Genomic DNA, 27379 nt, shown 5'->3' with positions numbered 1-27379 from the left:
GAGAGCTCTGCTAGCCAAATATGTTTTCCTTTTACTGCAAGTACATAAATCAAGGCACTGAGAAACTGTGGCTGTATGCATGCAAGAAGATGCATCTCTCTGCAGTTGACTATTTTCCTTTCTAGCCATTCATTTCTCTGAGGACATGCCAAGCTGTTGGTCAGATATACCTGTGATACATCCCGCTCTCTCAGTATAAGATGATGATGATGATAAATATAATATGACTTTACAGTTGGTGTTATATTAGACTTCCATTAATAACACTCATCACTGCAGGGTATTTTAGTTTGGTTCCAAATATTGACTTTGATAGTGGGACTTGGCTTGAGAGCTCATCTTAAGAGAACATGGCTTGTTGTTAAATTTTTCCTTAAGGAATTTTGTATTATATGATGGTTATATAGTCATTGGATAAAATGTTTCAGATATTGATTATATAATCATAGAATAAAATGCTTCAGATATGGTTATGCTCTTTGGTTTCTAACTGAGTTCGTATGATTCTTTCATGTCATATAAAGGTGAGGATTTCTGGACCGTTGCATCTGACTTGGGATTGACAGGATCAAGAGCACTCATACAGCTGCTCAGTAGGGGCAGAGGGTACTGCTTCTACACTCTTTCTCACACCTTACTAAGCATTTGATTTCAGAAGAAACCCATGTTTTCCATTGAGTTTTTAATGGGCATTTATTTTCTCATTATAGGTCTGCTAGAAGAGACTCAAAGGAAAGATGAAGAAGTTGAAACTCTCCAGGTAAAGTCAGTTCTCAGATGATAGGACAAGTGTCACTGTGAGAAACATCAGTTCTCAGATGATAGGACAAGTGTCACTGTGAAAAACGTCAGTTCTCAGATGATAGGACAAGTGTCACTGTGAGAAAAGTCTTTGCTTTTCTGATCTGTTATCTGTTCTTATCCCATACTCTGACTGGTCCAGCACATGCCGTAACTAATAACGACATGGGAACATTAAAGCTGAGGTCTGAGTTTGCTTCCCCTAGTTGACTTTGAGAGCAGAGCCCTTACCATTCAGAGGAGGCAGACAGCTCCACCCTTAGGATACTCTCGAAAACCTGGTATGCCTTGGTGCATTGCAGGGGGAACCCAGGCATTTAAAGATGGAGACAGCATAGTCTCAAAAGGCAGAGCTGTCGGATGAGAATGAATTTGCAGAATGTACATTTTCAAGTGAAAGTCAAACTAATTCTTACTCAGTGGATACCACCTACCAGCGATCAACCAGGAGTGCTAACTTACCCGGTGATCAACCAGGAGTGCTAACTTACCCAGTGATCAACCAGGAGTGCTAACTTACCCAGTGATTAACCAGGAGTGCTTACTTAACCAGTGATCAACTAAGAGTGCTAACTTACCCAGTGATTAACTGGGAGTGCTAACTTACCCAGTGATTAACTAGGAGTGCTAACTTACCCAGTGATCAACCAGGAGTGCTAACTTACCCAGTGAACAACCAGGAGTGCCAACTCACCCATGGAAGGCAGGAGTTACCTTTAGACCTTAAACTTACCATGGGTATATATACATTTTTCAGAAGGAAAGTTATGTTAGTAAGGTTCTGTTAGAATTCTGACCGTTCCGTGGTTTGAGCAATTGCTGTTCAGTCAGCATCGGAAAGAAGCTCCTCCCTGGGTTTCCAAAGGGCTACCTTACAAATGGGTAACTCACCCGTCTGTCTTCATCAAGAGCAGATATAATCACTCCTACTCACATGACAGAAGCAGTTCACGTCCTGTCATGTTGGAGATTAAGTACTGTGACCATGACCATTTGTAGGTCTTTGTGGGCCTTGAGCCATAAAGCTGGGCTGGAGGATAAAATATTGAGCTGGCATGAATGTTTTAGGGATGACTGTGTATGCTTCTGATAAATGAAGAACTGGTCAGGTTGACTACAGCAAACAAGGGCAACAGTTTTTAGTTGGATGTTCTTCATATGATGATGTACTCATGAAGAGAAAATTGTATAATTGAACAGAAAATGCTCAGTTAGTACAGCATAGCATAGCATAGCATAGCATAGCATAGCATAGCATAGCATAGCATAGCATTAGGATAGGATAAGTTACTACTCAGGTAGTAAGGGTGACATATTAGCTTTAGTATTTTAGAGATTGTTTTTTCATATTTCCCACACTGTATTAGCATATAAAAAGCAAATAAGAGTGAGACCAGTGTATAATCACCCTACTCACCTCTGAAATTAGTATCACTGGTATTTATTGTAGAAAGCACTGTGTTCTAATTACCACTTGTCCCAGAATAACACATGTTAGCATATCTATTGGATATGTCTAGCCTTTTAAAATAGTAGCACATGATACCAATCTTGGAATCAGTTACCTTATTAGATGTAGTACCCGTGTTGCTCCTCAGATATTCTCAGATTTGTCAGTACCACTTTTACCAAAATGTCCACCAGGACAAAAAATGAACCACTCAGTTCGCCATGGGCATTTACCTGTGTTGCTCCTCAGATAATAAACGATACAGAAAAAGAAAAAAAGACAAAATTGGGATAGTGTTTAGAAAGTAAATATGTATTAAGAGCAGCTCGTGGTATCCATGATGAGGCCACTTTGTGTATGGTCATGTTTGCTAGTGATGGTCAGAAACCAGCTGGTTATTTTAGTTGATGTGTTGAAGTACCCAGGGGCAGGGTGTGTCCGTGTGATGATCCTGAGTCTATAACTCAGAAGGGCTGAGTGCACGTTTAGAATTGGATGTCACTGACTCTGTTGTTCACAGTGTTTGGGTGACCTGACAGTCTCAGGAATGTGGAGAATGAGAAAAAAGAGAAGCCTAGGCCGAATCACAGGGAGTACTAATGTTGCCATCACGGCTAAAGACTTAAACCCATTAAGTTGCCCAAGACCTAAAGTGACAAACTTCATGAAGCTTACTGTGTTTTCATATCAAGGGGAAAATAGACAAGAGAACAGAATAAATGGATCCTTTTAGTTCTATATTTGGCCTCAGAACCAAAATTTACTGTTAGTCCTGTCATGCTTGTGATGCAACTCTCATGTCTTTCATCTTCTAAGTATCTACAACTGAGTGCTCCCAGCAAGTTTCCATACATTGAACAAACACTATCCGTTCTCCTCCTCAAGGCTTTCCCACTGAAAACACTACACTCACTCTGTCATTTCCACTTAAAAGCATTGACAAGGACACAGTTTCCTTCCTTCCGCACCCCTCTTTTCTCTCTGCCTCCTTCTTCCCCTCTTCCTCCCTTCACTTCCGTTCCTTCCTATTCCTATTCTCCATCCATTTGCCGTTAACTGTACTAGGTGATGGTCAGTACAGGCACACCTTTGGCATATGAAGAAGTAGCAGGAAGGGGTGAAATGGCAGGAAGAGAATGCTATCACAGACAGTGGAGAGAAGTATTTTTGACGGCTAGATGGTTACAATGCAGTTCATAATTACTGAAATTCTTTACTGGAGTATGATGTAATATATAAAGATGTAATCTTTAGAAGATATTTTTCAGAGCTATTCCCTGAAGGACGTTAACTAATAATGACATTCTACCTTTCAGATGACCCATTATAACATTTAATTTGTTTTAGTTGACTTTTAAAAATAATTTGGAATCTTCTGTTTGAAGAGTTAGATGATGACTGCTTGCACAGCTGTTTTATAGATGGGGGGAGAGTTATTGGCCTTTGGTTTTCCCACTCCCATGGCAAGCTAGCAAATGATTTACACTGAATAACATTTTCTATGCCCTTTACTTTAGGCTGGCTACTTAGGAGCAGTCTGTGGCAGCAGAGAATATTAAGAGAAAAAATAGAATAAGGAATGAATATGTAGGTTTTTATTTTTTTAACTAGCCTGACAAATATTAATCTAGAGGGTTTTATAATAGAGAATAGTAATATAGAGTTGGCAGGCACATTGCTGGAGATAATTGAGCAAGAAAAACCACCATAAATGTGATCGGCACACAGAAATAAGCGCCCTGGCAGAAGCTAAGAAGATAGTGTATTAATATCCCAGCAGTCCAGGAGATAGCTGGTCCTACTGCTAAACAACCATGGCAGCAGAGACTGGGCTTCTGACGGACCTCCTTGGTCATTTTCAGGGTTCTTCCATCAATAATGTCCACCAGACTGCAGGGGACCAAAAGCTTCTGCTTTCTCTCAGTGCACACATGAAGGGGTGGGCAGCTGTTAAGTGTCCCTTCAAAATTATTTTCAAAAGGATGCAATGGAGAAGTGGGTTCTATCCTTTTAGACAGATGAGTTGGAGCAAGTCATGCCCCAGAAATACTCATTTTCTTGGGAGCTGTGATGTCTATTTTTAGAATACTCAGTTTGAAAAATTGACAAGTTGGAATTACCTATTTAAGGTTTATTAAGCTGGAAGGCCATGTGACAGCCTATCTGTTCCTAGGGATGACTCTTGGGAGTTACAGTGGAGCTTCAATCAACCTAGAAACTAGAATGTATCACATCCCACATCTACATAGTCTTCCCAGGATGCATCCTGTAGAACTCAGGCAAATGACTATGTGTCTCTTTGTTCTAAGACATGGGAATAGGGGTGGGTATCCTAGGCAATGCATCAGCAAAACTAAGCATGCATGATTATGGGGATGGAGGGGCTCCCCCTTTATGATTATGAGGACGGAGGGGCTCCCCCTTTGCCATTTTGAAGGCAAGACAATTAATAGCTCATTAAAATCACTCTTTTCTCAAGAGATGAAGAGACTTACCCAACCTCACATTCCACATGAGGTCTCAGCAGAGATGAACATTAACAGCATGTCTTGGGGTGAAGCAGGGTCTCAGCTCATTAGATTTGCACACTTCAATTTACTACATCAGGAGGTCTCTAGAGAGCAAGGATGGAAGAACAGTAAAGTGGATTCCACCTGATATTCTAGTGATCATTAAATTTTATCACCCTCTTTTACCTGATAGTGGCAACTTAATTTTAATTCCAATTTATGACAGAATAAAACTTGAAAATAGAACACCCCAAGAGAAGTCTTCTATCATCTAATATATAGAGGTTGTTTGACTAGGCTGTTTTCTTTTGAGTCTAAAAGAAATATAAAAGTGAGGTGGGCTTTGTTTATTTACCAGTGTGTAAGCACAGCTACTCAGGACTCAGCAGTTTTCCAAGTCCTGCCAACATGAAGGCCTAAAACAGAGACACTATTTGGAGACTTTTATGAAGCGTGAGACAAAGTACAGTCTTTTAAAACCCCCAATTTCACTCTGTAACAGGAAGTTACTAAAATACTATCAGTGGGTATCTTTTTCAGACTTTATAAATTGCCCTCCCAAGAGTGATTCATGCATCTTCATGCACCAGCTCCCTTGCAGCTATCTTCACAGAGGCAGCACACATTCCTCCATGGCACACTCAGAGCCCACTGTGGGTGCCAGGGGCACAGTTGTGGATTTACACAGCAGCCTGTGTTTCCTTCAAAATAAAAATGAGAGGCGATCTCAGCTCAGCATCATGTTTAATGGTGTTGAGCTGGTCTGGAAGAGTCTTCAAGTCTCCAGAGCCAACGGTCCCCTTATACCTGGGAGTCTCCTAGTTGTGTTGTGCCCTTAATAGTTTTCTGCAGATGCATGTCACATGGCACCCCTAAATGGGCCTAAGACGTTGGAAGTCAGCCATATCAATCCATTTATTTTTTCTTATACCTTCTGATAACAATTGCAGTTGTGAAAAGAAGCATTTTAAGCAATGGCTGTCATGAGCAGCCAACTTGGAAAGCAACACCCCATTAATACCTTTCTGGTTAGAACAAATTTCCATTGACCCATGAAATGACTCCCTTGAGTTTGTAAATATGAACTGGATATTGCTAAAAGAAACTATAGTTGTCATTTCCATGTTCTTACCCTCCCCAGTCTCTGACTAAGTTTTTGGAATGTAAGGACATATTGTAGAGGATTTATGAGTGCTGGCTCTTGAAAACTCACCATGTTTAAATTTAACAAACATTTTGGTGGTCTTTACTAATTGCTGTCAAGATTGGGCTAAATCAAACCTGAGTGTGGTAGATCATGCTTGTAAGGCAGAGGATTGCCCCTCAGGGGCCAGGCTAGCTTAGACTACAGAGTGTGACATGTCTCAAAAACAAAGCAAACTACAGGAGCAGCAAAAAGATTGTGTTAAGTCATTCCCAAGTGATGTTCTGTGCACCAAAGGAGGAGGGAAAGTTCTGAATCAATAGCTTTAGAGTAGGTCTTTATTTCATACACTGTGCTGACATAAGTCTATGCCATTTAGGCCTCACACAGTCCTCTAAGGTAGATATTTCTGTTCTTGTTGATACATGAAAACACTAAAGCTTATCTAGCCAATAAAAGTCCAGATGACTCCAGTGCCTTCCATGCACTTAACATATTTCAAGTATTGTAGTGCACAGTTACCAACAACTACTGCCACTACCTCTGGTGCCTGCGTTCTCCCCCTCCTCCTTCTCTTCCTCCTCTTCCTTCTCCTCTTCCTCCTTCTCCTCTTCCTCTTCTCTCTTCTTCCTCCTCCTCATCTTACTCTTCTTTTTCATTTTATGAGAATGATTGATTGACAGACACCAGATCAAAATACTAGCGTTCTATTTCTTCAAAATAAAACATTATAGGAAATTTTGTGGGTTTTTTCAGCACATTAAATATGTTGGGCAACATATTTAATGACTTAGCATTAATGAAGCATCTGGCTGTCTTTCTATAATTTTAAAACTACTCATGAGCTCTTAGATACCAAATTTATACACATACAGTGGCTAGCACAATAGCAGATAGATTTGGCTACTAATGGGCAAGGAAGATTTCATTTCTTGTTTCAAGATGCTGAACAATCCAGAAACCTCAAACCCTTCTAGGAAGAAGAAAGTATCATTTTTCTCTTTTCAGTTATGCACCTTTGCTTTGTGCTTATTCATCATGTTTTAAATAAACAGGCTGAAGAAAGTTGTTATTAAAACCCTCCTCAGGCTTCTTCAGTTTCAGTCTTAAACCAAGTTCAAAATATTCTGGCAAAAATTAAAGGCACCGTTCAAACATTTCCATAAATTTTAAATTGTGTAAAAGACGATAAAACTAAAATGAGCTGGAAAAAATGGCTAATAAGCATTTCCTCATATCATAACCCATGATTGTTTTCAGATTTTAAAATTAGCTCTAATGCATTCTTGTTTGCCAGAGTCTGTACTACATTTGTTTCTGGATTAGTTTTGTAGAACTTTACTCTTTTATTTTAGAGTACGATGATATTAGTGTGTCAGTAAATGGCATGCAATGTCTTAATATCTCATATTTATTAATCAAGGAAGGTAGAAAATGCTGCCTATGTGCCATCTTCTACCTTTATGGCCCAATCTGGTTGAATAGATGTCCTTTTTATAAGAGAACCAATAGATTGGCCACAAGCGCAGGCACACTTGGAAGACTTGTGCTCCCCGATAGTCAAGAGCCTGCTGCAGTCTACAGCTCAAAGTCTTGGGATGCTAGCACAAGAACAGTGTCCCTCATGGTGTCTCCACTAATCACAGTTAAGATTTCTTCTTTGTCCTTCTCTCCCCCTAGTGAGTTTAAACCCATGTAATAGTGCTAGCCTAACATTAGTACCTACTTAAAAACACATACAGCAAAAATATATTCCCTTTTATTGTGTAGTGAAATAAGTATAAAATTATGTAGAAATAACAGGTTTTGTTCAAACATTGTTGCACTGTCACCCAGCAGCTTTTAAAGATAAGGTTCAGGAGTGCTTGTGCGGCATAAGGGATTTTAAGGAGATGTCTCAGAAGAGGTCTCCAGTGGCCCTCTGAAGCTGCACATGAGCTGGCCATGATAACTGAAAAGGGCTTATTACTTGTTTAGAGTTATTACTAAATCTCATTGTCAGCATATTGTCTTTCCCAGAACTGTTGAGATGAGGGCTTGATTAACTTGTTCATTTCGAGAATGGATATAGTAGGACTTAGGAGACTGAGACAGGAGGATTGCAATTTTGAGGCCAGCCTGGCATACATTACAGAAGAAATAAAGAGGAAAATAAGGAGAAAGAGGAGGGGGGATTAGATTCCTTTGAAGTAGACTTGTATTCCACACTATGCTTCATGTGAGCATGATTTGAAATCCAACACTAATGTTCTTTGTTTTTTACTTTAAATAAAATTAATAGCAATCTGCTTTGGGGAGTTGGGGGACTATTAAAATTAAGAACATATGCTAAAGTACAAGTACAAGTTTTGGAACCTAGATTTTGAAAAAACAAAACAAAACAAAACAGTGTTGATATTTGATGCAGGCAGTTGACAGAGATGTTTCTGTAGACCGTACAGTGTCCCTTTTGTTTTCAGACTTTGGAATTAAGAACAATCATTCTGCTCTCTGGACCTTTGTATCACTACCCACTCCTAGGTAAATGAGAAGAAGTGCACTTCTCCATAGATCTTTCAATGACTTTCTCATTTCCATCCTTTAAGCATCATCTCAGATATTGTCTCTTTATAAGGACTAAACCTTCCCAGCCTATGCACAGTAAACCTCCACCCGTATCACAGGCACGGTCCCTGCATACCCTCTTTATTTATATCTTTGCTATCCTTTGACAGGCGAGCTCCACAAAGAAAGACAGACTTTATCTCCCTTATTGATCTTATGTCTAACATAGTGCCTATCCCAATAAATGTCTTCACATTGTGAATTAAGTACATTAGTGGAAATGAAGGAGGGGGAAAGAAAGGAAATAAGACATTGGAAGAAAATGAAAAAATAAAACTTGCTAAAAGGAATAAAAAATGTCCTGAGGAATAGTCTGTAGTCTGAGCATTGCTCTATGCATACCCAACTTGCAAAGAGTATAGTAAAGATGTAAAATAAAATGGCCCTCTTTCTCTTCTCCTCTTCTATCTCTGGTCTCTCCTCTCCCTGCCACAGTGTGTGTGTGTGTGTGTGTGTGTGTGTGTGTACATATCATCATATCATCTCCAGAAACACACAATGTTCTCTGTCAAGGAGAAAGTAATTCTTAATAGACATCAACATCTTTCAGTAGCCACTCTGCTTGTCGAAAGGTCCAGATTCTAACTACCTGCACTTGGGCCTGTCTCATGCTCGAGCTAAGCACTGTATCGTGGAAAACACCATAGACAAGGCTTAAGCAACTCCCAGGTTAGGTTTCAGTAAAGCTTGGTTTAAGGACCCTGACATTTTGATTTCATACAACTTCACTCTCCTTTGGTTTATTTCAACCAAATAAAAATATAATGACTGCTGCAGTTCATGGTCCTGTGAAAACAGGTAACTGGCTAGATCTGGCTACTCTCCCGACTCCTGGACTAGCTTCATGGGAATCTAATGGACAAATGTATTTTGAGAGATGAACTGGCACATAGATGTTGGGAATAAGTCTGTCACTTCTATACAGGATGAAATTTCTGTTGGTAGAATTTAGAGTAATTTGGCAGAGAAGGAAAGTCTAATGTCATATGACGAGACCTCCCTAATCTAAAATCACTGAGCATTCTGGATGTTCCATTACCTATAGTAAACTTGAGAGTCTGAGCAACACTCTTGGTAGCTGAGACTGCACAGGGGTGGCCACGAAAAAGCCATGGTTCTGCATATTCCCTCTCTTCTTAGACCTGGGAACTGACAATCCATTTCTTTCAGTGCAGTTTTGTGAAATCAAGACAACTTTGTGCACATTACGGTAAATCCCGGTGTTCCTTACCATCCTGGAGGGGACAATGTTTCAAGTGGTGATTTCTCTAGACTTTGTGGTTTTAAGTGCAATAAGGACTTATCTGGGGAACCATTTAAAAACACTGAATGATGCTATTTTCTCTAAATGCAAAAATTCAAAAATTAGCTGGAAATTATGCTGTGTATTCATGTTATTTTTACCACTGTACTATTTTGAGTATTCCCGATAACTTTAAGATAAGAGAGCTCTCCTACTCTTTCATAACTCCCATCTCTCTTAAACAGCCGAATCTGCTATTTAAACTTCCACCTTGGGAAGAAGCTAGTCAGTCTACAGTGAATACTCAGAATGCAGCTCAATTTGAAGATAAAGCAGTTAAGTATTTCATAGCTAGGAATATTTAGGATATTTAAGTTGAATAGCTGAAAACTACATCTGCTTTATTGTTGGGCATACAGGATAACCCAACCCTCAGGTGTGCTTCCTACAGGGACGTGTAAACAAGTTATTCATTTGTGTTTTTCCTCTATAACATTAGATATATGAAAACAACCCAGCTACCCATTGGTTGCACAAGGGTAGGTAATCTGAGTTTAATTTTGTATCTGTTACCCACTTTTCTTCTGTGCCCCACTGTGTGTATTAGGAAGTACAGATTGATAATAGTGTTTTAATTAAAGCCAAACCAAATAGGAAGAAGAAAATGTGACACAAAGTCAGCCAAATAGTTTGTTTTAAAATGTCCAGCTCAGGTCTTGGCTTTTCTCAGCTGCAGCCCCTCTGGCATGTAACACTGAGAGGTAGTTACATACAGCACCAGGTGGACAGAACATGACAACGCCCCGCAGAGAGTTGAGTCAATGACTCTGTGAGTAAACCAAGATGCGAATTGTTGGAATTGCACATAGATGAGCCATTTAACCACCAGGGTGGACTGTGTGGTTGTGCTATTTAAGACTGTGTCACCCACACGGCAGCCTTACAATGATGAGGCTGTAATTCAGTCCTCAGGAGGAAGGAGCTTGGGCCAAAGGGTCCTGTGCTTAGATGGGGTTTCTTGTCATCATTTTCTTCCAAGAAGCTCAGGGGATGTGTGCCCTTGAGGGAAACAAAGGAGATGTCATCTGCAGGGCTCTCCTTGGCCCAGCCGTAATTGGAGGCCACCAGATTATATCCCTGTTCTATCTGAAAATATAAGACCACCCTAATATTTTCCTCACATTTTTGATGTCACAAGCCTATTCATAAGCTGTGACATAATCAACACTGCAATTTGACCTGTTCAGGCGTCAGAGATTTTTTTTTTTTCTGAAAATGTGTGACTAGCTTCACACTTGTATTCTATGTTGTTAATTGTAAATATGTCCTTGAAAAAAATTATGATGTGTTGGGTTCTGAGTTGCTGGCTTTCTTCCTCTACTCCCCAACTGCTATTCTTGCATGTCTCTCTGGGAATAGTTCATCTTAGAAATCATATCAGCTGTCATTTACATTGCCTGGGCAATAGACTTTATTTTATTCTGCTGATAATTTTCCCTGCTGCTGTAGCCCAGATGCCACACACTGAACACAGCCTTTTCCCTCCTGCAAGTTGCCATTTCAATGTGAAATTGGGCACTCCCAGGAGAAAGATAATGCCATCTTCCACCTTCATTATTCCTTTAAGGTACATTTTGTAGATTCCTACCTATTCACCCCATTACTTGTGTCTCTCTCTTCTTCTTTTTCTTTTTTCTTTTTCTTTCTTTCTTTCTTTTGTGTGTGTGTGTGTGTGTGTGTGTGTGTGTGTGTGTGTGTGTGTGTGCCCGCACGCGTGTTTACCTTTTTTCTTTCTTTTATTGGATTTTTTAAATTTACATTTCAAATGTTATCCCCTTTCCAGGTCTCCCCTCCAGAAACTTCCTATCCCCTCCCTCCTTCCCCTGCCTCAATGAGGGTGCTCCCCACCCACTCACCCACTGCTGCCTTACTGCCCTGGCCTTCCCTTACACTGGGGCATTGAACCCCCTCAGGCCCAAGGGCCGCTCCTCCTACTGATGTTCAACAAGGCCATCCTCTGCCACATATGTGGCTGGAGCCATGTGTACTCTATGATTGGTGGTCCAGTCCCTGGGAGCTCCAGGGCGTCTGGACTGTTGACACTGTTGCTCCCTGCATGGGGCTGCAAACCCCCTCAGCTCCTTTAGTCCCTTCTCCAATTCCTCCATCGGGGACCCTGTGCTCAGTCCAATGGTTGGCTTCAAGCATCCACTTCTGTATTTGTCAGGCTCTGGCAGAGCCTCTCAGGAGACAGCTCAAGTCAGCAAGCACCTCTGTCATCTGCAATAGTGTCCATGTTTGGCGACTGTAGATGGGATGGATCCCCAGGTGGGGCAGTCTCTGGCTAAACTTTCCTTCAGTCTCTGCTCCACACTTTGTCTCCACATTTGCTCCTGTGAGTGTTTTGTTACCTCTTCTAGGAAGCACTGAAGCATCCACACTTTGGTCTTCCTTCTTCTTGAGCTTCAGTTGGTCTGTGAATTGTATCTTGGGTATTCTGAACTTTTGGGCTAATATCCATTTATCAGTGAGTGCATACAGTGTGTTTTCTTTCCTGACTGGGTTTCCTAACTCAGGATGATATTTTCAAGTTCCATCCATTTGCCTGTGAATTTCATGCAGTCATTGTTTTTAATAGCTGAGTAGTACTCCATTGTGTAAGTGTACCACATTTTCTGTATCCATTCCTTTGTACAAGGACATCTGGGTTCTTTTCAGCTTCTGGCTATTATAAATGTGGCTGCTATGAACATAGTAGGAGGAATTTTACAGTGATCCTTCATTTTCAAAGATAGAAGTCTTTTATTTTGAAATGGAGTGAAAGAACTAATTGTAGTATTAGTTTTATAGAGCTAAGTGGAGGAATTGGTAGCATCTTGAAACAAAACTCACCACCCTCCTTTCAGGCTGTACTTTCCAGTCTGAAGTCTAGAGACAAATCGACAAAGCTTCATTCCCCACCATCTCCCATTTTCATTCCCCACTTGATAAGCCATCACCCAGGCCCTTCTGGGTTTCCTTCAACAGTAGATACTAAACTGTACCCCATCCTTGTAAGAATACAACGCTACCTTCAGCAGAACAGCCAACTGACTTGTCATGGTCAGCAATGATGTCATAACAAGCAAAACCACCTTCTAAGTGCTAATCCAAGATTGAAGCAGAAGGAAGGCATAGAAAACAGCTACTAGCCCACGAGTCTCCATCTTGGCAACAGTAATACCTAAGAGAATGTACTGGAAAAGCAGAGAAGACTGCTTTTAAATCCTATGATTATCCCTGTGTCTCAGATCCTTGCCACACCAAGCCAGATACTCTGTCTAGGCCAGGATTTGACATGTTTCTGAAACTTGCTTTTTTTTGGTACTGTCTGTTTGGTCATTTAGTGACATTTTTAAAATAAAACCTTCATGTGTTACTATGGGTTTTTTTTTTCATTGATTAGTTTTTATTTCTCCTTTTGGACCATGAAATAGGTTACTTTGAAAAAAAAAAAAGCATATAAGTATCTAATGAAATGACAAATAGGTAGTATCTAGGGAGATGAGGTGACAATAAACTCTTTGTACCCAGTGGTGGGTAAATTGGCATGGATGATTGGCACACCAGTGCCATCCATCTAGTACTATATAATTTCAAGCTTCTGAGAGTCTATGCTAACTTTGTTTGCCTATTAAAAGGGAGCATGCAATTTCATGTATGCGTCATAATTGCATGTAGTTTATTCAAAACCAATTTACGCTATATTGTAAAAGCTTTTGATGTAGCCCTGTTGAGACTCTGGTTTTTTCACTTTCATGTTATTGAAACCCCTCTAGGAGATTCCTTGTAGGTGACAGTCAATAAGAGCTTTGTTCTTCCATTCTTTGGACTATCTTGACATTAGGGTAGAGTGCATTGAGGTTATTTCTACTTTTGTTGTTGTTGTTGTTAAATAACCAAACAACCAAACTGTTAAATGCAACAGCTTGCTATGAGGAAATACTCAGAAGGAAAAATGTATATCCTACTTGCATTTTGTTCCTTACAAATACTCTTTGTTAAAAGATTAGCAGGTACTGTGTGATTGTCCTTTAGATAGAGTTGACAGTAGGCCTGGTGAGATGGCTCAGTTAGTAACATGCCTGCAATGTAAGCATAAGAACTTGATTCCCATTGCCTCTTCAGAATTGGACATTTTCATATATGAATGTAACCAAAGCAATGGGGAGCTGGAGAGAGGAGGCTTCAGGATTGCTGCCCAGTTAGGCTAGACAAGTGCTTGACTTGCAGATTCAGTGAAAAGCCCTACCTAAAATATGAGGTGGAGAGTGATTGAGGGAGACACTCATCATTGACACCTGGCCTCCACATGCACACACACAGGCACATGTGTGCAGGAACACACAGAAAAGTTGGTAGTGACAAGAGGGGCCCTGTATAGTGGTCTTTGGGGTGAAGCTGAGCAGTTGCATTCTCGAATAGGTTATTTGCCTTTAATAGGAAGATGTCCTCACTGTGGGGTTTTCTTCTATCCCCATCATTATTCCCTGTTCCAAAGAGGATTGCCAAATTGTTTTATGTGTAAAGCTTTGGCGTGGAACAGACAGATTCATCTTATGTTTGTATGCCTGTGTTGTTTTTCTCCTATGTTCAGGATACACTTAGAGCCTTTCTCTGAACATGCTGTGTTATTACAATGAGGGCAGTAGAGTTCTTCAACTGTATGTTTCTATGGCAGATGGATTCTTATTATTTTAATCCGTAAGCTTCTAATTCATCGCTTAAATGTGATAGCTAATCCAATGTGTCTAATTGATTGGTTCAGTTGATTCAAGTGACCGGTTAGTGATCCACCATTCAGATACCAGTGATCCATTTCATGCTCATTTCCAACCTGGCTGACAGTCCTTTCCCATCTGCAGTGATATTAATGAATTTGTCTCGCTTCATTCCTGAATTCTAATGCACACTCCATTCTGACCATAAGTAAATGAATATTTATGGTTCACAGCAGAGTGTTCACCTCATCCTAAAAAGTTAAAATATATTTTAACAGTATGCATGCTGTAAGCTTCCTCCCAAATATAGCTCTGTCTACATGACCTGTCAAGCTCAGAATAAATTAGAACACAATGTCTAGCTGTATTATTCTCACTAGATAGTGTATGATAGTCACGTGTAAGAATAGCTGCTAGCCCTGCACTTTTAAGCCACTGACTGTGCACCCCGTCTGTGGCAGTCCTATAAATATTAAAATTATTCTCTGTTGCCCCTGTAGATGTTTCTTAAACTTTGCTTAGAATAAAAGAATAGTAGAAAATAAATTATCTAATCACACACACACACACACACACACACACACACACACACTCCAATGATAACACTGTAGACTTTATCCTCCCTAAACATCGTTTCTTCAAAATATTGGAAGGAACTTTCTCTTTTGATTTCTCTTTTGATATTGTTGTTGTTTAATTTTATATTCCCCTTAGAAATTAATGTTTTTGCCTCTGTATTAGTCTTGTTTCTTTTATCCTCATTACTGGTATTAGTTATCCAGAAATATTTCATAAAACAGAAATATATTTGCTTAATTCAATGATTTATTTGTATACTATTCTTCCATCTTATTTTTAGATGTTTTTATATACAGTAAATGAACTGGCAGACCTTAGATAGCTTTGCAGAGTCTCCCAACATTTTAACAGCCTGTACAAAATTATGTAAGAGTGTGTTGTATACAGTGCGCATTTTCCTGGGAAGATATCTTTTCATCTGACACCCAAACCTATAACTGTAACGATAAAGTCACTAATCTATCTATTTATCTATCACCTAACATAGTTTTATCATAACAGCATCGTCATTCCTGTGGAGGTTGTTATCTTCGCCAGTCTTTAACTACTCCTTTAATGTCACTATGCTTTTCAAGGTTTAGAGTTAGAAATAAGGGTTCAAAGAGGGGGTTGAGACTGGAGGTGGTGCTTGGAGATAAAAATCTATGGAAACAAAAGCTGGCACTTCAAAGAGAAAAAGAAAAAGGGGAAACACCCCACCCCAGAAACATTTAGTAGAGCGGTATTTGCATTTTTGGCCATGTATGGTATTCTACCTTCATAAATTTTTAAATCATGTAAATTTTTTTTGTTTTGTTTTGTGTTTTGTTTTGTTTTGTTTTGTTTTTTGTTTTTCGAGACAGGGTTTCTCTGAATAGCCCTGGCTGTCCTGGAACTCACTTTGTAGACCAGGCTGGCCTCGAACTCAGAAATCCACCTGCCTGTGCCTCCAAATCATGTAAATTTTAAAGAATAAGGAGTCCCTTTGTCTTATGTTCTGCGATTGAGACTTTGAAACTCTATGGTTTAGACCATGCTCAGTATCGGGAGCGATGACCAGACTCATATTAGCTGTTGTTGTTTGACAGCTGTAATGAATAAAATGTAGGTTAGTAAGAACTTTCTCTTCCCTTATTTTTTTTTTTTAAAATCCACATTTGTTTTCTTTGTGTGTGCAGAGGGGTATGCCTGTAGTGTTCCACAGATAACATCTATGAGTTGATTGTCTCCTTCTACCATGTGGGTCCCAGAGATCAAACTCAGGGGGTCAGGCTTGTGGCAAGCACAGGCTTCCCCGAATTTTTTTTTTTTTTTTTGGCATTTATTTTTCATTGCAACCTGACTCCATTACCTTTTGTGAAGAAAGTAGGCTTCAGACAAGTAGGCAATAGTAAACTGCATAGGCCTTTATGTTTTAAACAAATGGTGTTTTTGACTGTTTGGGTCCAAAGTCCTATGACTAGGCACATGTTTACAAATCATACAAATATTTAGATAGAATTCAGACATATAACATGAATGAGATTATCTTTGCCATATGTGTGATAAGAATGAAAGCAGATGGAAATATAATTAAGCTCTTCTGTTTTGACATTATATGAATTTGCTTATCTCAAGCCATTTGAAATGCCTCTTCTTAAAGTATAGTAACATTAAACAAGATCAGCCCACACAGCATGGTATGGGGGAAACTTCAAGTCCACATAAGGATTATAAATATTTGGCATTCCTACATAGCTGTTCATATCTAGTGGCCAGGGCAGCCTTGTCTGTTTAGTCTGCACAAGATAGTGAAGCATTGCTGACTGGTGTTGCTCTTGGTTTGTTGTGAATAGGAAGCCTGGTAGCAGCAGAGTAGAGACCATTCAAGGTGACATATGCATTAGGGATAGCGCTCAAACATGACACTAATTAGTCACCAGGGAATACTGACTTATGAAACTCGTCGTGGCGGCAAGATGAAGTCCTTTCAAATATGCCAACAAAATGGAATTGAACAAATTGTGCCACTCAGTAGCCAGCTTTGGGTAGACATTTCATTCATAATATATAATATAAATATGCTAACTTGTGCCCTCGTGGTCAAATGTTTAGCTTAGTTTCCCAGGGTAAGGACTGGAAGTCCACTTACAGAACTCCTCTGGGGAGACCCTGTGGTTTCTGGTGAGGCAGACAGGATGCTAACGAGGTCTTCATTCATTCTGCCTCTAGTTCCATGATACCATGGAGAGGGGAGGGTTGAGGGATCAATGCATCATTAATCTGATTAAAGGAAAAGGTCCGGATCCCAAAGATTTCCTCCAGTTGCTCCAAATATCCAAAGAAAGACACATGGCCTTGGCCCCTGGAGAATCTGGCCTTCATCTTCACCTTCAGACTTAGCTTGCTCTCAAATCCAGTTTTGAAACTTGGTGACTATGTCTAACTTGCACCTTTCACCTCTAGAGAGTTATAATTATAGGTGTTGACTTCAACACTTTATCCCCCTCAATCATTTAGTTGTTAATCAGTGCTGCTGTCTGTGACTCCTTTAAAACAAGCACTTCCATAAATTCAGATTCCATAGCTACTCTACAGAGGAACTATATAGCAGGGCTCTTTAGGGGTCAGGGTTAGCTCCATGGGAAACATCCCCAGTCAGTATTTGTGGCTGACTTTTAACTGTTGAAGTTATGTCTAAGTGTTACTAAGCACAGGCTTCGCTGTTTGCCTGAGTGGGCTGGTGTGTGTGTTGGTGTCACGTGTGTACCACTGCTGCCAGCCAGCTGCGAGCCATGCCGGCACATTTATCTCTTAGATATCCTTAAGTGGAAAATTGGAACAATGTAGTAATGATATGAGGTATTCCTCCCAGTAACTGGATCTGAATTCATCACATTTACTATTAAATGAAGCCCAGAGGTCCTATCCACCAATAGGTGCAATAAGAAGAGGTAATTGGGTTCTGCCTGCCTGTTTTTCTGTTGCTGAGATCATCTGAGTAAGAGCTTTTCCGTTTTTATCATAATATTTTGCTAATAATAGCTAGGCAGAAAAGCCTGCAAACATACAGCATTGCTTTAATAATTCTGTATTATGCTTCATTTGCAGGACCGTGTAAATGCATTACAAATGGTAAGTGGGGGCCTTTGCCTTCTTGTATTAGAATTACTGATCTCTAATGTGGATGTCGGAGCCCACCAATGGAAACCATTTCAGAAAACATTTCTAAAATTACTGCTAAGATCTATGGTGGGGAAGGCACTGGACTGAATCTGAAAGGTAGGTGAATGTAAACTTTTCAGATGAAAACTTCAAATAAAAATGTGACTGTACGGGAGGAGCTGCAGCTGTCTTGGAATGGCCATGCCAAGATGACCTCTCTGTGGGAAGGGATTAGTACAACTCATGCCTTGTGTTGTTTCTGCATGTTGCCCTCAGGGCAGTGGTTGGACGATGAGCACCTTGAAGTCCAGGTTTTTAACTTTCCATTTTCAGTTTTCATTATTATTGTGCCCCCCAAACAAAACAAAACAAAACAAAACAAAACAAAACAAAACAAAACAAAACAAAACAAACAAAAATACCCCACCAAACACACAAAATACCATGAAACCGGATCAGCCTTCTGACAGCTTTACTTGAAGGAATCTAGTATTGGCGAATAATTTTAAGTATCTAGCTGTAAACAGTACATGAATGCATTCATTTATTAGAAAAATGATGAATTTTAAAATATAAGAGCAAAGTCACATGCCTGCAGTTGAAGTAAGTAGGTGAAGTATAGCATTTTGACCAGGCTGCAGTCATTGTAGGAGAGGCTTATGTTACAATTTCAAATGAAAATGAATTCAAGAAATAAAATCCTGTGTACTTCAGTGATGGCTTACGAAGCCAAGGAGCAGATGCATGAGACAGCACTCACACTGCAGACACTTGACTTCAGCCACGTGAAGCAGGAAAACAGGACTGGGGATGTGGCTCAGGGGTAAAGAGTCTGCCTGTCATATACAAGACTGTGGGTTTGGTCTCTAGCACCACACAGGATGAAAAGTTAGGAACCCAGTAGAATATAGAGCATACTGCTTTATGGCAAAATACTATGTAGTACTAAAAAGGCATATTTGAAGAAGTAAAAATTGCAATGTTCTTGTTGGGGTTGGGGTGGAATATTGCCATGTACAAAATGTTGATACAAATGCTGGATATGCATGTTTTTGCATTAAATGGACATTAAGCAATGACATAAAATACTAACAGTATCTTTGGAACACTGGGATTTTTATTTTGGTAAATTTTTAATGTACAGGAAGGAATAAAACTCCTTTAAGCAATAAAGCTAATAAGTAAGTCTCTGTCCTTTTTTATTTAATCATTTATTTATTTATTTATTTATTTATTTATACTAGAAATAGGAATAAATGGGCCTGTTTTTATAAAGCGACACTGTCCAAACACTAAGTGATTTCTTCCCTTGATTTAACGGGACCACTCAAACAGTTCACTTACCTCCCCGCTTTCAGTGTGACAGACTAGAGAAGTACAGTGTCTGGTTTTCTCCACAGTTTTATTGTGTTTCAGGAGTGTCTTGCTAACAAGCTTATGAGTTAAATATTCCTTTAAAGATATGAAAACAATCACAATGTGTGTATTTGCCGATGCAGACCGAGAGCAGAAAGCACAGTAGGCACACATATAGGAAAGTGCCCCACAACTCTACATCTGTAAAAATGGCGAATGTTAAAATGAGTTCAGCCAATCTTGATACCGGAGAAAGAAAAAAGCTTGGGAACATATCGAAGCCCAGTGTTGGCTTGTCATTATCATTGTGATCATGTGTTATTATTTAATATCTGAACCTTATCAGTATGATATCCAAATCTAAAAGTTACATCAACGCACTGTCTTTCTCATTTCCTTGTGTTTGTTGGGCTTTTTATGTGCCTCCCATCTTTTCCAATGAAGTATCATGCAGTAGAGTCTTGAAGGTCTTTTACAAAGGGTCCCCTGGAACCAATGGTAAAAATTGAAAATCATCATGAGAAAAATAAAGATGATTAAATGGGCTGCAGTTGGTACAGTACTAGATTTCTCAAAAAAAAAATAATTATCATTAGTAAAACCATAAAAATTAAAATGCTTGGTAATAATATTAATGCTCAAATATTATGAAGTCCTTTGACTTCATATGGCATTATTAGAAGCAGAATTTAATTCACTTGGTAGGCTCTTCAACTGATAAAGTATTTTATAGTCCATAAAATCAAATATGCTGAAAGCAATCTGAATCATTTATTATTCCCTCATAATTCAGCCTCTAGACCAGAGGCACATCTTGGTGTCCCACACTTGGCAGTGGCTGTGAAGGTCACAGAGGGAATCGCATGCAGGCGGGCGGGGTGTGTGTTGTGGGGGAGCAGGTGTTACTTTGCATGGCATCATTCCATTAGGGGTACTTGTGATTGATCAGTGTAAGGGCTCAGCTAGTTCGAATACCCCAAAGCACGGTACTTTTTTACCATCCTGTGATGTCATTTGAGAGTTGCCACCAGTGATCCCAGTGTTTATGTGTCCACCCTTTTGTACGTTTCTGCTTCACTATCAGATAAGTGCCTTGGATTTCAAAGTATACTTTGTTCATAAATGAATCCCTAAGATCTGTCAAAACTTCCTCACACGTATAGTAGACATTCAGTAAATGTGCCTTGAATGAAAAATGTTGAACTTCGCATCCCTAACCTAATCTTATCCAAGACTGTGCAAGCAATGGCAGTATAAATATCAGGCCAGTAGTTGAGTGGGAAATTTCCCACCAGTACATTAATTAATTTCTGGATCTTTTCATATAGTCCCCAGATATATTCTATTTAGTGTTTTAATGAGTACTAACCATTTTCTCTGTTTACACTGAGTTTTCCTCAAAGGGAAACCCCTTCAGCCAAAATACAGCAAGTTGATTTCCCAAATACAATTAAGTGATTACCAGAAGAAAATGTCGGAGTAAGAGCCCCAGCTCGTAGGCAGTGGTATATGGGATTTGTGTGTTTCTTGGGCACTCTGAAGGGACTGCGTTGACTAAAGGAGGAGGAGAAAGGGAAAATAAGCTATGATCGGTGCCCTTAAAGAACTTGTAGTCAGATTGAGGCACCATGTCACTTGCATATAAGTGAGTTACTGCTGTGCAGTAAAATGCTCTGCTCGGGGGACCTGAGTAGGAGAGAGATGCACAGTGCAGCAGCTGTTACAAAAGAAAGATTGCTAGGATAGATAGAGCAGCATTGTGTCTGGGCACGTCATAAAAATTACAGGGTTTGTAGTTTGAAGACATGGTGAGGAGGACAGATTTATCTGTGAAGTATGAAGAGTTGGTAGTGTCATGCCAAAGAAAGAGCCAAAGAAGGCATTCCAGGTTGAGGGTGAAATAGAAATGAACATAGGATTTGTCATGCCAATACTTTTAATACTGGGTATATTACGATTCTCGTGTGATCATAAAATGAGCCTCTGTCAAATATGCTTATTTAACTGCTTAATGACGGTGCGAACAGGATATTATAATTGATTCAAAAGAACTGCAGAGAGAGTAGATGGGGGAGGGGAGGAGAGGGGAGGGAGGAGAAGAAATGGGAGAGTCAGGGAAGAATAGAGGGAGGAGGAGGCTTGCTGAAGTGAATTAGGTTCTTCCATAGTCAAAAATGAAATCAACTGAAGCTAGACAAAATGAATTATCTGTAAACAGGGATCATGGGCTGTTGGTGCTCTCCAGGATGGAGCTTTACAGACTCCGCAGCAGTGTCTGCAGTAGAGATCTGGTGGGCTTAGAGCCTTACAGACTCTGCAGCAGTGTCTGCAGTCTGGTGGGGTCAGAGCATCCGAAGAGCGCGCTCAGCATAAGCTTCTGAAGCACATTTCCAAGCCTTTCATGCTTGCCCGGGAGAGAGTCACTGTGGCCTTTGACATAGGTCACAGTTTACAGTAGTCAGAGTTAACACTCAGGGACTGTGACATGCAAACCAGAGGTACAAGTGGCTTCCTTTTGAAAACCAGTTTCTACTGGTTGGCACTGGATGCTGAGACATCCTTGGGAGGAAATCTGGCTTTTCTTTGGGCATGAATGTTAGGAGCCAAGGAGTGGTAGATATATATTTTTTTAATTCCATAGAGAGCCATTAATGGCTTTTATGTCCCTGCCTGTGTTTTGAAATATGGTAAAAAGACAGGGTTTGGTCGGCCTGCCCATGGCAGAGTGGCGTGCTTAGAGACTGTAGAGAAAGATGGGATGGCAGAGTGGTGTGCTGGGAGACTGTAGAAAAAGATGAGAACTTCCTTTAGAAATGTGCTTGAGAAAATGAGAGATTGGGAACAGTCAGTGATGTCACTGATCCAATAAAGGACTGACAGATTCAGTAAATGGAGGTCAAGGGTAAGAGGAAGAGGAGCGACTAGTGAGAAGGTAAGAAATTGAATGGGAATTCACAGCAACTCCCTGTGCAGTGAGTATACATTGCACTTTCACCTACTTTCTGTATCTCTTTATTGTTATTTTTAGCAACACCTCTGTTCTTTAGATTCCCGTATTCTGTTATTGAAACTTGGCATGACTGTAATATCTCAGACAGCCTCATATGATAGTAGGGATTCATTAAGATAAAATTCGTTTCTGGTAGCGGTTCAAGCATAATGAGTACCTGGAAGGATGTTGCCATGGCCGAATCTAGGAAGCCATGCTCTTCCTTCTGCCTTCCTCGGTGTACTCCTGCCTGGTCCATCTGTGGTCATTGTGATGGCATTAGATAGAACTAGTTAAAGGAAAAGAACGAGATAAAGGGGTGTATACACCTTTTCAAGGAATCTGAAAGTTATATACACATGTTTCTTAATGTCCCTGAGCCCAGTCATACATTAGCTCTAAGGTTTAAAAAAAGGCAACCACATAAACAAAGGGCATTTGGAATTTCAGTGCAACCTTCCAAAGAGCCCACAATTCAAAACATAAATTGTAGTGGGAATTGTAAAATGTATAGAATGGAATGATAATGAAGTATGTCAGATCAGCAGAAGGGTACTTCGTGAGAAATTTAAGTTCTTAGATGCTTACATAAAAAAGGAAGAGATGAGAATTCAAATTAAGATAAAGAGGACAATAAACGTAGAGAAAATCTAACCCCCCAAAGTGAGAAGACGAGAAACTAATGAATGAGAAAGAAGTAACCATGCATGGCTCTGAGGACGTGGAGCTTGGTGCCTTGACCAGCCTGCCTTGGAGCGTGTGACCATTGTTATTTGGGGGTCAAGATCTGATCCCAGAAACTGTAGAATTTGAACAGAAAGAGGAGTGCTGCGTCCACTACAGTTGGAATGTCAGGGGACATGACCACATTCCCAGAAAGTACAGTCCTTAGGCCTGAGAATAAAGATAATGGATAGACCCATGACTGAATTCTTGAAAATTCCTGCCAAAGGGCAACCAAGGTAGAATAATTTAAGCTTAAACTTCCCAAGTATTCCAGAAAGAGTTAAGTTTTGTAAAAAGTTTTCCAGAGACAGAAACAGCAGGTGTGCAGCTCATGTTAGGAGCCGCGTGATTTACTGCAAAACCAGGCAGACAGTAAATAAAGAAAATGAGTATCGTTTTTATCATTACCATATATACGAAATTAGTGTACCAAGTTATTAGAAAAATTAATTTTTAATGTTTTTATATAGATTTATTTAAAAGTGTAGTCATGAATAAATTGAAATTATTCCTGGTATATAGAGTGCTTTAGCATTAGAAAATTCACAAATGTAATTTAACACTGGTAAATTAGGGATGATTTCCTTATGGTGCTGGTCTTCATTAGTAACTATGGGAATGATAAATAACTACAGAGAACCATCACTTTCATTAATCTATATCTATATATATGTATATATGTATATATATGTATGTATGTATATATATATATATATACTCCATGGTTTTTGTCCATGGTATATTTTCCCCAAAACAAAGAGAATTGAAACATTAGAACCTAGGTTTTTTTTTTTTTAATCTTTGTTTTCCTTCAAAGTGGTTATTGCCAGCTCTAACAGTGATGTCCAGAGATAATGAGTGAGATGCAGTGAGACTTCCTGCTGAGGCAACATGCGAAGCTGTGCCATAGCGTTTCGGTAAAGAGAGAACTGCCTTCCCCATCGTCCTCTGCATGAACTTTTCTGCACTGTGCTGCCTGGACAGGCTGCTCTACCTGCTTGGTCTCCTTTCCAACAGCACATGCCACGGACGCTTGAGCATGCCAGCAGAAGAGGACAGCAAACGTCCTTGCTATACCTTTCCAAGCCAGGGAGTGAATGGTTAGGAAGCTGGCCACAGTCCTTCAGGTCATCGGGTGCTTTTCAGCTCTTTGCTTCCAATGAAGTCGAAAGGGAATTTAATCAAACTGAGAAATCATCATAATTAATTTTGCATGACAGATCACCATGTAGTAATTGTCATAAAAATAGGAAGACAGTCAAAAGAGTAAGGTTGGTATGAGAACACTGCTTTCATTTCCTTGTACATTTACGTGCAGAAAGTTCCTCAATGACTAAATCTATGTAAATGAAATACAATGGGACCCTGGCTTTTGGAAACAGAATCAGCCTTTAGTAGGGCTCAGGGAAGGGGTGCTACCCTCGTCTCAGCAAGTCATACACTTTGACTTATTTTTCTTTTTATTAATATTTTATATTTAAGAACTTTTCCAAAAATTTCTTACTTACAGTGATAATCTAGCCCACAAAAATTATATGTAGCATCCACATAAATTTTGTGGTCATCAGAAATTTTAGAATGTAGTTTGTCTCTATACTTGAATGTTTTTATTCCAAAGTATGACAGAGTAACAAATATATTAGTATAATATTCTATAAAATTATTAGAGATATAATGGAAAAGGACAGTGATAAAATTAGTGGTTTTCATGTTTTCTGTGTTTTTAACTTTCTACTTTCTTACCTTTTGTTTTGTTTTTTAAATTTTTGTTTATTTATTTATATCCCAAATGCTATCCCCCTCTCTCAGTCCTCTCCTCCCACAGTACCTTCCCCCATCCCCCTTCTCCTTCTGCTATGAGAGAGTGGGCACCCATCCCCACTCCCCCCATATCCCCCTACACTGGCACATCAAGTCTCTGCAGGGTTAGCTGTGTCCTCTCCCACTAAGGCCAGACAAGACAGACCAATGTGTGTCCTTTGGTTGGTGTCTCAGTCTCTGAGAGCCCCCAAAGGTCTAGGTTAGGTGGCTCTGTTAGTCATCCTATAGAGTCCCTATCTCCTTCAGGGACTTCAGTCTTTACCCCAACTCTTCTCAGAGCTCTGCCCAATGTTTGGCTGTGGGTCTGTGCATCTGTTTCTGTCAGCTGCTGGGTGGAACCTTTCAGAGGACAGTTATGTCTGCAAGCATAACAGAGTATCATTAATAGTATCAGAAATTGGTGATTCATGTTTCTTCTAAAATTCTCTTTTAATGTTTGAAAGTTTCTTATGAGTATAGCATGTATGTTGATCACACCCACCTTCCCCATTCTCCTTCAACATCCCCTGAGGCTGCAGTACATTTCCATCTAAATTCGCCTTTTTTGGTAGGCAAACAAACAAATAAATAAATGCCACCGAGTTCAATTTATGATGCCCTTGTATGCATGGGCAGGGTCTATCTGCTTAGCATAACCACCACCAATGGCTAGAACCTGAAATGAAAAATGCTGTCCCTCTTCTAGCAGCCCTCAGCTTCCAGTGGCTCCTCCTTGCTTCCCTACCCCATCATACTGGAGTTTTAAATGGCTTGTTCTGGTGCGAGTAACCACCTGCTATGTGCTCGTGGGTGCTCGCCAGCCATGTGGAGCCTAGAAGGCATTTCACTGCTCTCTTCTTCATCCTCCTTTTTTCTTCTTTCCCTTCCATCTTCCCATGTTGTCCTCCTCTTAAATGGGGAAGGGCAGGGTGGCAGAGATTCCCTGAACACAGCTGAACACTCACAGTCACAATCATGAATTCTGAGCACTTAGACCAGTTACACTTCCTCCACGGACTGCTGCCCACTGCCAGAAGCTCCTCTGACCAAGGTGGAGAAGAGCATAACTATGGGTGTGAACAAAACTCTTCAGAGAGCAGTTTGAACTAGATGCCAGTTTACTGAAACAGCAGCAGTAGACTCCAGCTTAGGGCCCACAGTCTCCCTAGTCATGGGCTTTTGACCAGGTTTACAGCATCAGTTATGAAATCTGTCCTTCGAAGCAGATTTCATATCCAATCAGAAATAGGTTGGTTACTGTCACACGCATCATGCCATTATCACACAACTTGTGTGACAGGTCACCGTTGTAGCATGCAGGATACAGTGATGGGCAAGACGACCAAGGTCCACTCTCCTAGCACAGCACTCTGAAAGCTAATGAGGGAGGGGAAAGTTTCCTCATCAGTTCCTAGTTGATATCTGAGTCCTACAACCCAAGTTGTATTCAGCATTAGAATCTTACAATCTAGTTATGGTAGCAACCAAGAGGATGACACTGCCGGCATTGTTTGGATGCTTCCAGGACCTCTGGGATTACCAACTTGTAGGGAGATATTAGATATTCCTGGCTCTGAGATTGTCTTTTAACAACCTCTCTTCTGGGGGCATCATTGTCCACCTATGCAAGGTGACTTTGTTCAAACTCAAAGTTTTCAGTTGTATTCCTAACTGACAACCGAGTGGGTTTTCACAGGAGAAGGCTTTTTCTTACCGCCTTGGTTTCGTGTAAGTTGTTCCCAACCTTTTTACTTCTCCCATTAGTATATGTTAATTATACTTAATAATGGGTCTTATTATGACATTTTCATGCACACATACCTGCCGTGTTTTAATAATGTACTGCATTACCCTCTTATCTCCCTCCTACTACATGTAATCCCCTCCTCGTTCTAACTACTCTCCTTCCACTTTCGGGTCTTTTTTTTTTTTTTTAGGTATTTTCTTTATTTAAATTTCAAATGCTATCCTGAAAGTTCCCTATACCCTCCCCACACCCTGCTCTCCTACCTACCCACTCCCACTTCTTGGCCCTGGCATTCCCCTGTACTGGGGCATATAAAGTTTGCAAGACCAAGAGGCCTCTCTTCCCAGTGATGGCCGACTAGGCCATCTGCTGCTACATATGCAGCTGGAGACACGAGCTCTGGGGGTACAGCTCATATCTTTCGGGTCTTTTTAATGTAGATTTCTTTTCATACAATGTATCCTGATCACAATTTCGCCTTCCTCATCTCCTCCCAGATTCTGCCAACTCCACACTCATTCAGCTCCACATCTTCTTTCCCTTTCTC

The 27379-nt window shown here is 40.1% G+C and overlaps 1 protein-coding gene across 3 annotated transcripts in view; it reads left to right on the top strand.

The window, feature by feature from the left end:
* Window positions 1–27379, top strand: part of Cep128 (centrosomal protein 128) — a 339922-nt gene that overhangs the window by 265218 nt on the left and 47325 nt on the right. For 2 of the 3 annotated variants that reach the window (XM_021179476.2, XM_021179474.2), the window contains 3 exons: window positions 711–760; window positions 9998–10087; window positions 18161–18184. In XM_021179476.2, the coding sequence (XP_021035135.1) occupies window positions 711–760; window positions 9998–10087; window positions 18161–18184 (164 nt within the window). The remainder of the gene's footprint in view (window positions 1–710; window positions 761–9997; window positions 10088–18160; window positions 18185–27379) is intronic. The other variant, XM_021179475.2, reaches the window with a different exon arrangement.

Source organism: Mus caroli, chromosome 12 (genome assembly GCF_900094665.2).
Source record: "Mus caroli chromosome 12, CAROLI_EIJ_v1.1, whole genome shotgun sequence".
NCBI lineage: Eukaryota > Metazoa > Chordata > Mammalia > Rodentia > Muridae > Mus > Mus caroli.
This window is presented reverse-complemented; position numbering and strand designations above follow the sequence as displayed.